At 42.1% G+C, this 11,887-nt stretch overlaps 1 protein-coding gene across 1 annotated transcript in view; it reads left to right on the top strand.

The window, feature by feature from the left end:
• The first annotated feature begins 2,221 nt into the window (after window positions 1-2,221).
• chrna6 (cholinergic receptor, nicotinic, alpha 6) overlaps window positions 2,222-11,887 on the top strand; it is a 49,784-nt gene continuing 40,118 nt past the window's right edge. The window contains exon 1 of the mRNA XM_034188583.1: window positions 2,222-2,372. Coding sequence (XP_034044474.1) covers window positions 2,315-2,372 — 58 coding nt within the window. The 5' untranslated portion in view covers window positions 2,222-2,314. The remainder of the gene's footprint in view (window positions 2,373-11,887) is intronic.

Genomic DNA, 11,887 nt, shown 5'->3' with positions numbered 1-11,887 from the left:
ATTCAAGGATGGTTGTCGGGCTACCAGCGGTGGTACTGTCATGTTGTGCAAAAATCAGCGGTGGCACTGTCACGTGGTGCTGAAGCCAGCAGTGGCACGGTCATGTGGTGCTGAAACCAGCTGTGGCGTTGTCCGCAGAGCTAAGACCTGTGGTGGTGCTGTCACATGGTGCTGAAACCAACAGGTGGGCTATCACGTGGTGCTGAAACCAGCGGTGGTGATGTGCACGGCGGTGAAACCAGCAGTGGTGCTGTCACGTGGTGCTGAAACCAGCAGTGGCGCTGTCACATGGTGCTGAAACCAGCTGTGGCGTTGTCCGCAGAGCTAAGACCTGTGGTGGTGCTGTCACATGGTGCTGAAACCAACAGGTGGGCTATCACGTGGTGCTGAAACCAGCGGTGGTGATGTGCACGGCGGTGAAACCAGCAGTGGTGCTGTCACGTGGTGCTGAAACCAGCAGTGGCGCTGTCACATGGTGCTGAAACCAGCAGTGGCGCTGTCACATGGTGCTGAAACCAGCAGTGGCGCTGTCACATGGTGCTGAAACCAGCAGTGGCACGGTCATGTGGTGCTGAAACCAGTGGTGGTGCTGTCCGCAGAGCTAAGACCAGTGGTGGTGCTGTCACTTGGAGCTGAAACCAGCGGTGGTGCTGTGCATGGTGGTGAAACCAGCTGTGGTGCTGTCATGTGGTAGCACCATGTGACAGTGCCACCGCTGGTTTCAGCACCATGTGATAGCACTGCTGGTTTCACCACTGTGCACAGAAGAAAGCAGTCCCTGTAATGTCTCTAATGTGGAAGTCAAAAGACAACATAGGATCAAAAATTACCCCAAGATTCCTCACTTTATCCATATGATGTATAACACACGAACCTAAGCTAAGTGCTAGCTGATCAAATTGACGCCAATACCTCGCTGGACCAAGAACCATAACTTCAGTCTTATCAGAATTTAAAAGTAGGAAGTTACTAGACATTCAACTTCTCACTGATGCAAGGCAATTTTCCAAAGATTTTATGTGAATGAGATTACCAGCAGTTAATGGCATGTACAATTGGGTATCATCAGCATAGCAATGAAAGGCAATCCCAGAACGCTGCAGTATATTCCCAAGGGGTGCTACATAAAGGAAAAAAAGCAGGGGGCCTAAAATGGATTCCTGTGGAACCTCAAACTTCATGTCCCTAAGATCAGAGGAAGTGCCATTACACAACACACAGTAAGAACGACTGGACAGGTATGATGTCAACCATGCAAGGGCAGTTCCGTAATGCCAAAATGATTCTCCAGCCTATCGAGTAAAATATGATGATCTACTGTATCAAACGCAGCACTAAGATCCAACAGCACCAAGACTGTAGTGGTATCCGAGTCCATTGCTCGCAAAAGGTCATTCACAGCTTTAGTAAGTGCTGTCTCTGTGGAGTGATATTTTCTAAAAGCAGACTGCAATGGCTCAAAAAGTTTATTCTCAGTGAGGTAGTCCACAAGCTGTCTGAAACCACTTTTTCCAGGATTTTAGAACAAAATGATAGATTTGATATCAGTCGATAATTTTTCAATAGACTAGGGTCGAGATTGGATTTCTTAAGTAATGGTTTAATCACTGCAGACCTGAAACATTTCGGAACAGATCCAGAAGTTAGTGAGAGATTTATAATTTCCAGCACAGTCGGCCCAAGAATGGGCCATAAATCCTTAAGCAGTTTTGCTGGTATGGGATCAAATAAGCAAGTAGTGCTTTTTGTAAACATCACAAGCATCGTCAGCGCGCCTAGCGAGATACCATCAAAATCTATAAATCTGGGTAACATCTCAGTGGGAGCATCCACCTCCATAGCAGCATGCGATGGTTGGACGAAGGCCTGCTGAGATATGCTCAATCACATGGTGCTGAAACCAGCGGTAGCGCTATAACGAGGTGCTGAACTGAAGCTTTCTTTAGCAGGGAAACTTTTCAGCAGTTTAATCATCAGGATTTTTGGCCATAAAAGCGAATATCTTGGGAAAATAATGAAATGAAAAACTATTATTATTCCTATTTCAAATAAGTGACATTGAAACTCATTCCTTGTCATCTTCAGACCACATGGCATTTTCCAAATTCCGTGTGTTCGCGTGCGGACTCCGTGTGGCTGCGCCAGAGGGAAACCTTGTCTCACTCGTAGGGAGGGACGAAGTCAAGTTGGGATCAGAGCAGGAAGGCGCGCACGGGCACAGCCAAGCGCACGGCGCCGAAAGAGGGACGCGATCGAGCAGTGTTCGTGCGTCTCAGAGTTTCGACCGGAGAAAGTGAAGCTGATCCCAGGAGCGATGCAGCCGGCGGCACCGTGGACTCTGCGGCTCCTGCTGGCAGGCGTGATGGCACAAGGTGAGCAGCAGCGTCCAGCTGGAGCTCCTCAGGACGCAAAGAAGAGGGGGGGAGCAGAATGAGTCTGTCAACTTTTACGTCAGCTTTACGCAATTTAGTCAACAAGTTCTGAAAAAAATAATGATAAAAACAAAATCGTGCGCTGCAGCAGTGAAATCGTGGTGTTGCTTCAGCTTCATGTTAAATAGGCTGACAAAACAAAAAATGTGTGTGTGTGTGGGGGGGCAAAAATCCACAAAATGCAAATGGACTTTTAATGGGTGCAGATTTTGCTTTGAGGTAGAAAGTGAGATTTCAGGAAAGAAAAACGCATGAAATGTCTTTGGAGCTGCGTTTTCTAAATGTGTGCTCACAGACGTTGTGCAAATATTTTATTTAGAAGGCAGAGTGGAGCTTTTAGGTCCGTGTGTAACACTGTGCAAAAGCCTTCCTTAAACAGAAAAAAAGACTAGAAAATACGAAAACATTTAAAATGATTTCTGCAAGTATGCAAGTATATGACGACTTTTTGCCTTTTAAATCTGAATGCTTGTGGTCGAAGTATAGCTGTTTTACAAGAACATCATGTTGGTCAATTCATTACTTATTGATTGATTATTATCTGAATTCGGTTGGAAATGACTGCAACTTTCTTTAAACATAAAGATCTAAACCCACATTTATGCAAAAACCCCAAGGAGTTGAAGGTTTGCACTATACAGCATTCGTACATATGTGTGTGTGCGTGCATGCGCATGGCATGCATTTTGATACTCCTGGACTTATTCGATATTATTACTATAATATATAATATTAGCAGTGGCTACTTTGTATAATATATTATTATACAGTTATTGACCATCCATTCATAACGTTTTTAGTTCAGTGTTGCTATACTGCTAACATCTGTCTGGATCTCAGATCTAGAACATGTTCTGGATTGACTCAAAAATTACATAAATTGTTCCCTAGAACCTTGATTCACGTGGTCATAAAATATTGTCAAAGTATATCGAGAATATGTTCCAGGTCAAAATCAACATAAAATCCCCCATTTCCGAGGACATTATCCATCTGTTCACCACATTTCATCAACATGCTCTCACAATGTTTTGAGCTAAATGTTCCTATGTGCCAAACATTCCTCCAGATATCAATTCCACAATATAATCTGGATCAACTTCAAAATGGAGTCCCTTACTTCCCAGAACTGTATCCTTCTGCTCACCAAATTTAATTGAAATCTGTTTATTACTTTTTGAATGATCCTATTAACAGTCAAACAGACAAACACTGGTGAAAACATTACCTCTTTGGTGGACGTAATCATCAAATATGTAACAATGGTGAATTCAACAGTGTCATTAATAAATCATGTCATTCTTTTGGTTTCATGTCAGTGACATGTGCCCTCGAGCCTCACAGACTGTTTCATGTAGAGCTTCTAAAATCTGGATCACTTGTACCTTCTTGTCTCATGTGTCTTGTTCTGTGCTGAGTTTGGTTTTATTGCTAAACCATTTGTAAATGAGTATCTATATTTAATTAATCCATGTAGTTAACTGAGCTATCTAATGTTAGCTAAATACACCACGAGGTCCAAGCTGTGACTGATATATACAGCACTAGCGTGTTGCCTGTGGGGATCCATGGGCTCTAGATTGGGTAGTGTTTATAAAATAAGTAGCTGACATTTTTCAAGGGATGGTAATAAATTATGCAAAGTTTGTATAATGATTTGGAATGGTGTGTGAGTCCACAATGTAATCACCAATGTCCATTGTTCACTGTTGTTACACAATATCCATAATGTGTCCAAATTAGTGTTATCAGTGTTCTATTTTGGCAGCGTTCATCCTTGACTCAAAATACATAAACATACCAAATGGCAAATGTCAGCTCTCCCCAGTGACACAGGCCACTTTGCTTTTAATCTATTAGATGCTGCGTTTGAGTTCCAAAATCTCCAAGTGACTCAAACACAGTCAGCCACTGCTGCGTTTGAGTTTCGTCAGAACAGTTGTAATTTGGAGCTTTTTTTTTTTTTATCTCTGCACATGCGAATTTGGAAACAACATGGCTGTCTCCATGGAAACAGCTGTCAGGCAGGATGACGGTGGATTTGGTTAACGACCCTGTCTCTGCATTTTCTTGGTTCCGATTAAAGAATTTAGTACTACAGCTCCATTATTACTTGAGCATTCAAACCTGGAGCCTGAGTCATCCAAGGTGAAGGGTTACTCCAACAACGGCGGACAAATTTACATATTAATTGGGATATGAACTCAGTGAGTCTATTCAAACTTATGTGTCAACGCTCTGAATGACAAACTCATTGAGCGTGTTTTGTTATCAAACAACACATCAGGGACTTAAAGGTTAGAAAGTTAATTTTGTTTTGCTTCCAACTACAAAAGCAAATAATAATAATAATAATAATAATAATAATAATAATAATAATAATAAGAAGAAGAAGAAGAATAACTAGAAGCACTCGGAGAGTGCAAACCTCTGCCAAGGCCATAGGGTCACTGACATCACATAGAATGCCCTTTGGCAAAGAAACTTATTCCATGTCGTTTCACGCATCTACTGTCATGTTTCAGATTCAGTGGTTAAACCCTTAGATCTTCAGCAAATGTATTTATAAAGAGAAATGGCATGAACTGCACAAGTTTTTTTTTATTATTTTCTAATAAGTTTATTCAATGAGGAGAAACAAATGCTAAATTATTGTTGTGTCGTAACTTAATTTTTGTTCAGCCTTTATGACCCGTCTTCATGAAGTTAGATGCAAAAATGTTGAAATTGGCTCTATCCTGCAATGATGAAGAATTCTTAAAAAAATTACTGGATCCAGATCGTATTCCAGATCATTACCAAAATTTAATAACTTCTAAGTTAGGCCAAGATACACCCCTGGTAAAAATTTTATTGAAATCTGTTGAGGATTTTTTGAGTAATCCTGCTAACAACCAACCAACCAGCCAACCAAGCAACCAACCAACAAACAAACAAACGGACGCGTCCGAAAACACAACCTCCTTGGCAGAGGTAATAAGTTACCTCCACCAAACAAAGAAAGAAATAAGAAATTTGAAGAGCTTGTTTGTATATCTGTGGATTTTTCGTATTTGAAAACGTGATAGTTGGACTCCAACAAAGTTTTGATGGCTGATGGCTCTTGAAAGAAGAGTTGTTGATATTTTGGCAGTGACAGAAATCATCTTCCCTTTTATCTCTCTCTTTGATGTTGTAAGCTACATGTCCTTTGTGTCTCTTTCATTTAAAAACATGCCTTATGATGTCACAAAGGTCTGGTACGTTTAATAATTAAGTAATTACATCGTAACAGAATTAGCAATTTTTTAATGGTTGTATAAAATGTGGGCATATTTTACAGCCATTGTAATTCTGTTAATATAGAATTGTGTTGGCCATGAGTCCTCTTTTGGTTGAGCATGGACTGGGTGTTGGGTCAGGTGGTGGAAGCTAGTGGTTTGTGCCTTTTTCGGTGATGAAATGTCTACCGACGTTGACTTTGTGCTCAGTGCTTTATGCTCCAAACTGCACAATTTGAAGCTTTTAAATGCAACAAAATGACAATACTTAGTGGGACTTGACCTTCTGTTGCTCTGATTAGTGGAACTATAGTTCTTGTGAGAGCCTCGCTGGAATAATAGTTACCGTGAGAGGAGAAACCCAGCAGCTGCATTCCATCCATGGAAACACTGTCCTTTTGCTATTGTACTTTGTTGACATTCTGAAAATGTCACTTAACTTTGGTACAAATCTGTCATGGAAACCCAACAAACAGTGACATTCATGTCTCTGCATCCTCGGCCTTTGAGATAAAGAAATGCCTGTGAGGAATCACGAGACCACTGGACAGAGATGTTTGGTGATGCTGGTATCTTTGCAGGAGAACAAAGTCTTTATGGTCCTGTCTTAGGGTCCTATTTCACTGTGTGGTTTTAACGTTCTGGACACAAACCAGTGTCTGGATGTGTTTAGTATTTGTTCTCTTTGGAAGTTCTTTGGTTGCCATTAGAATGACTTTGTGTTAAAAAGAACAGTCATTTAAGGAGACTAAGATGACAACTGTCATTTGCACTGAGAGGGAGTGTCCCCATGTGACATCTTTCCCTGTCCATGATCCAGCACATGCCTGGATGTGCTGAGTGTTGAGGACCCCAGAGGGTGGAGAAGGTGAAGGACACAGTCACATTTCACCTGTCAGCGAAAGATAGATGGTTACTTTGAAGAGGTGGCGATGGACCGGGTGTCTGCATGGATGGTTGGGGTAATTCATTATTATCAGGTTTTCCTAAAAGTTCCCTGAAAAGCCTTCAGTTAATTCAAAATGCTGCAGCTAGAGTACTGACAGGGACTAGAAGGAGAGAGCATATCTCACCCATATTGGCCTCTCTTCATTGGCTTCCTGTTAATTCTAGAATAGAATTTAAAATTCTTCTTCTTACTTATAAGGTTTTGAATAATCAGGTCCCATCTTATCTTAGGGACCTCATAGTACCATATCACCCCAATAAAGCGCTTCGCTCTCAGACTGCAGGCTTACTTGTAGTTCCTAGGGTTTGTAAGAGTAGAATGGGAGGCAGAGCCTTCAGCTTTCAGGCTCCTCTCCTGTGGAACCAGCTCCCAATTCAGATCAGGGAGACAGACACCCTCTCTACTTTTAAGATTAAGCTTAAAACTTTCCTTTTTGCTAAAGCTTATAGTTAGGGCTGGATCAGGTGACCCTGAACCATCCCTTAGTTATGCTGCTATAGACTTAGACTGCTGGGGGGTTCCCATGATGCACTGAGTGTTTCTTTCTCTTTTTGCTCTGTATACACCACTCTGCATTTAATCATTAGTGATTGATCTCTGCTCCCCTCCACAGCATGTCTTTTTCCTGGTTCTCTCCCTCAGCCCCAACCAGTCCCAGCAGAAGACTGCCCCTCCCTGAGCCTGGTTCTGCTGGAGGTTTCTTCCTGTTAAAAGGGAGTTTTTCCTTCCCACTGTCGCCAAGTGCTTGCTCACAGGGGTCGTTTTGACCGTTGGGGTTTTTCCGTAATTATTGTATGGCTTTGCCTTACAATATAAGGCGCCTTGGGGCAACTGTTTGTTGTGATTTGGCGCTATATAAATAATATTGATTTGATTTGATTTGATGGTTGCCCTGCGGGACCCGTGATGGTTCTGCGGTGTGATGGATGCAGCGACATGCAGAATCAGGTGGTCAATCAGGTGGTCATCATGGTCTCTGTCCTGACATGACCTGAACTCGTGGAGAACCTCTAGTGTCCATCTAGTTCCTGTTTTACTGACTTATGCTTAACCCAATTAGCTAGCGTGGTTAACTTTCCAACAACTGTCAGTGCCCTGCGATAGACTGGCGTCCTGTCCAGGGTGTACCCGGCCTCATGCCCAGTGACTGCTGGGTTAGGCTCCAGCCACCCGAGACCCTGAATTGGAGTAAGTGGGTACAGAAAAAGGATGGATAGACCAGTGTCAGTCATATGTAAGCCCTGAGGCCTGTTGGTGCCAGTGGATGAGGGTGTATGACTTCCCCTGAAGGGGAAACTAGTCTGACACAGGTTATTTCACCAGCCAAGGTGGACTGAGACAATACACATTAAGTGTCAACTTTTGAGTGATTTAAAAAAAATCAATCTGATCAGATGTTGTGAGTCAGACAGGAAGAAGAATGAGTTAATTGCTCAACATGAATGAGCAGATGAAACATAATATCTGAGAAAGCTGAATGAAGGAGAAGCTGGAAATGAGAGATTTGTGTTTGTCCACAAACACATCACTCTGTAACAGATTTGACCTGGAATTCTTTTCCTACTGACAGAGCGACGCTTCATTACCAGAATGAAATCAGTGTCCTTACCTGTTCTCTGTCTTTTGAGATTAATGTACAGGGGTGATCACATGACCTCCATCCTCCTCTTTGGGCTGTTGGAGGTAACAATGAGCTGATTTGAACACAGGGAGTCTTCATCTTGTGCTTCCGGTGTTTGTTACATGTGTGTGATATTTCAGCCTGTAGGCAGCTGTATGATGCGTTCACTTGTCTTCGCGGGGAGGCTGCTGTCTGTGTTCGAATGCCGAACTGATGATCTGCTCAGTGAAATGCACAACACGATGATTTTGTGTGTGTGTGTGTGGCCGCACAATAATGAGGCCTCACGTCACACTGATACTTATGGAGCAGGACACGGAGCAGACGAGCAGAGGAGGTGTCGCCAAACACAAACTGAGTCACAGACAAATGTGTTCAGAGCGCCTCACGCCGCACAGCGCTGTAAATAATCAACAGTCTGGTCGTGGAGCTCAGTTATGCACACAAACAGAGAGGAAGCCGTCTCCACGTTTCCAGCACATTTGTCAACGAACCAGGCATCTGGGCGACTGCAGTGTCTCACCGCTGCCAGCTAATTTTTTTGAGTTTGATTGACATCACATGAAGCTAGTGACATATGAGGTGTGATATATTCGTTAGCTTCAGGAGAGTTGATGCAGAAAACCAGTTTTCAGTATCTCATGTCGTTCCACAGCGCTAACTTTAATTCTAACCATAACCTAACTCTAACCATAACCTAACCCTCTCCCTTACCATAACCATACTCTAACCCTTTCCCTAACCTAACCTAAACTATCCTAACCTAACCTAATCCTCTCCCTTTCCCTAGCCCTTTCCCTAATCCTAATCCTAACTCTAACCATAACCTAACTCTAACCATAACCTAACCCTCTCCCTTACCATAACCATAACCATACTCTAACCCTTTCCCTAACCTAACCTAAACTATCCTAACCTAACCTAACCTAATCCTCTCCCTTTCCCTAGCCCTTTCCCTAATCCTAATCCTAACTCTAACCATAACCTAACTCTAACCATAACCTAACCCTCTCCCTTACCATAACCATAACCATACTCTAACCCTTTCCCTAACCTAACCTAAACTATCCTAACCTAACCTAACCTAATCCTCTCCCTTTCCCTAGCCCTTTCTCTAATCCTAATCCTAACTCTAACCATAACCTAACTCTAACCATAACCTAACCCTCTCCCTTACCATAACCATAACATAACCCTTTCCCTAACCTAACCTAACCTAACCTTACCTAACCCTCTCGCTTTCCCTAGCCCTTTCCCTAATCCTAATCTTAACTCTAACCATAACCTAACTCTAACCAATAACCTAACCCTCTCCCTTACCATAACCATAACCATAACCGTAACATAACCCTTTTCCTAATCTAACCTAAACTAACCTAACCTAACCTAACTTAACCTAACCTAAACTAACCCTCTCCCTTTCCCTAGCCCTTTCCCTAATCCTAATCCTAACTCTAACCCTAACCCTAACCCTAACCCTAACCCTAACCATAACCATAACCATAACCTAACCCTCTCCTTTCCCCTAAACCTTTCCCTAACCATAACCATAACCATAACCTAACCCAAACCTCCACAGACTCCCCCCCCCCCGCATCACCCCACATTTCATGAAAATGTGAGGGAAGGAAGGAATGTGCCGCTTTTTGTAACAGTATTATGAACCAGTAGGTTAATTTACTTGTGATGCCATCACGAAATGGTGTACAGTTGGGTTGATTTAATTCACCAAGTTTGATTCAAAGGTCACTTTGCATTTCAAAGATATCACCACAGACAGACTCAACTGAAATTTCCCCTGTATTCTCTCCGTATATTTCTGCTGTTCATTTTTGTTGCCAGATTGGCCATTCAGGTGTGCTTTTGGAGATGTTGAGGAAATGTTTCCATGTTCTTTGAATTTGTTATGAGTTCTTCAAAGAGTGGATCCCTCAACAGAGTGATTTCAGCCAAATGTGACTTGAATAACACATTTGCTCTGAACAGTCATTTACTTGACACCAGTGATGCCGGTAACGCGTTACTTAGTAACGCGTTAGTCTAATCTGACCACTTTTTTTAGTAACGAGTAATCTAACGCGTTAATCTTTCCAAATCAGTAATCAGATTAAAGTTACTTCTCCAAGTCACTGTGCGTTACTATTATTTTTGCATTGTGGGTCGATAGCAGCATTAAACTTGGTCTGTGGGCAGGAGGTCGGGGTTCGACTGAACTGCCCACTTTAAACGAGCTGTGAGCTTTTCATCCGCGGTTTTCTACAGCAGCTACAACTCGTCCTCACCTCTTAAAGCGCAGTGATAACAGCACACCTGCACTGAGATTTACAAAGACATTTTTATACTTTTTTCCTCCTTTATTTAGAATTCTGAGCTGAGCCGCTCCGTATCTGCTGCTAAAAACAGCTGATCCTCCGCGACACGTCAACAACTAACACTATTTTCCACTCAAATGCACCTAAACTCTCTTTCTGAGGACCACATGATGTGAAAATGCAATAAAACTTTCTTACCTGTAAATCTGGTCATGTTTTCTGCATAAATAAATGTTATCCATTCTTTGTGCTCAGACGCCAAAGCAGGGGCGAATCCAGATTGAATGGGGGCATGGGGCAAGGATGTGCCCCCCTCCCCCCCCCATAACACCCCTAGATTAAAGGTCCAGTTTTGAAGCCTTTTTTGTTTACTACAACTACTAATACTACTTATAATAATAATTTGGACAAGTAAAATGTTTAGAGAGAATTTAAATGTTAGAAAAATGTTAGAAAAAAATTCAATAGTTACATTTATAAACAATGTAGGTTAGAAATGGCAAGTTTTACTGTTACAGTGCTGTCAACAGTTAAATATGAGGTCAAGAAAGATGTCTTTATTTTACTTTTTATAAAACAAGTATTTATTTTCATTGAAGTCAAGAAAGGGTGACTATAAAGTGAGTTTTGGCAAAACAGGTATCATTGTCATGTTGATGTGGGTTGTTGTCAGCAGCTGGGAAAAGTAACTAAAAAAGTAACTAGTAATCTAACTTAGTTACTTTTCCAGTTGAGTAATCAGTAAAGTAACTAAGTTACTTTTTCAAGGAGTAATCAGTAATCAGTAATTGGATTACTTTTTCAAAGTAACTGTGGCAACACTGCTTGACACAAGTGTCTGACTGAATGGCCACTTTAAATTTGAAGTGTTTCTTGATGAATAATGCAGCAACGAACTATGCAAGGGGCTGCATTGTTCCCCTCATCCAGTGACAATTCTTCTCCTCACCACTGATGAGGCACTGACGACTGCAGTGTTGTGACCCATGATTGACTGAGCTCACCCCAAATGCTGAGCAGCTTCTGATTGGTCAGTACAATCTGATAACTGAAAATAACAGCTGCTAGTGATGGCATTATTTCTTGCAGTATTTGCCGCATTTGTTGACCTTATGTAGGCTTCCAAGAAGAAATTCTTTATCTAGCTTAACTATCTGAATGCACATAAACCTGTGCCAGCTACCAGAGGATGGTAGCAGACACTGTAGATCAGGGGTAGGCAACCTGTTCCAGAAAGAGCCATGAGGGTGCAGGTTTTCTTTGCAGCCACTGACTCCACCAGGTGATTTTACTGATTAATATCACTTTGAGCA

The sequence above is a fragment of the Thalassophryne amazonica genome, chromosome 15 (assembly GCF_902500255.1).
Source record: "Thalassophryne amazonica chromosome 15, fThaAma1.1, whole genome shotgun sequence".
Taxonomy (NCBI): domain Eukaryota; kingdom Metazoa; phylum Chordata; class Actinopteri; order Batrachoidiformes; family Batrachoididae; genus Thalassophryne; species Thalassophryne amazonica.
The sequence above is the reverse complement of the archived record's forward strand: the minus strand, read 5'-3'. Positions and strand labels throughout refer to the sequence as shown.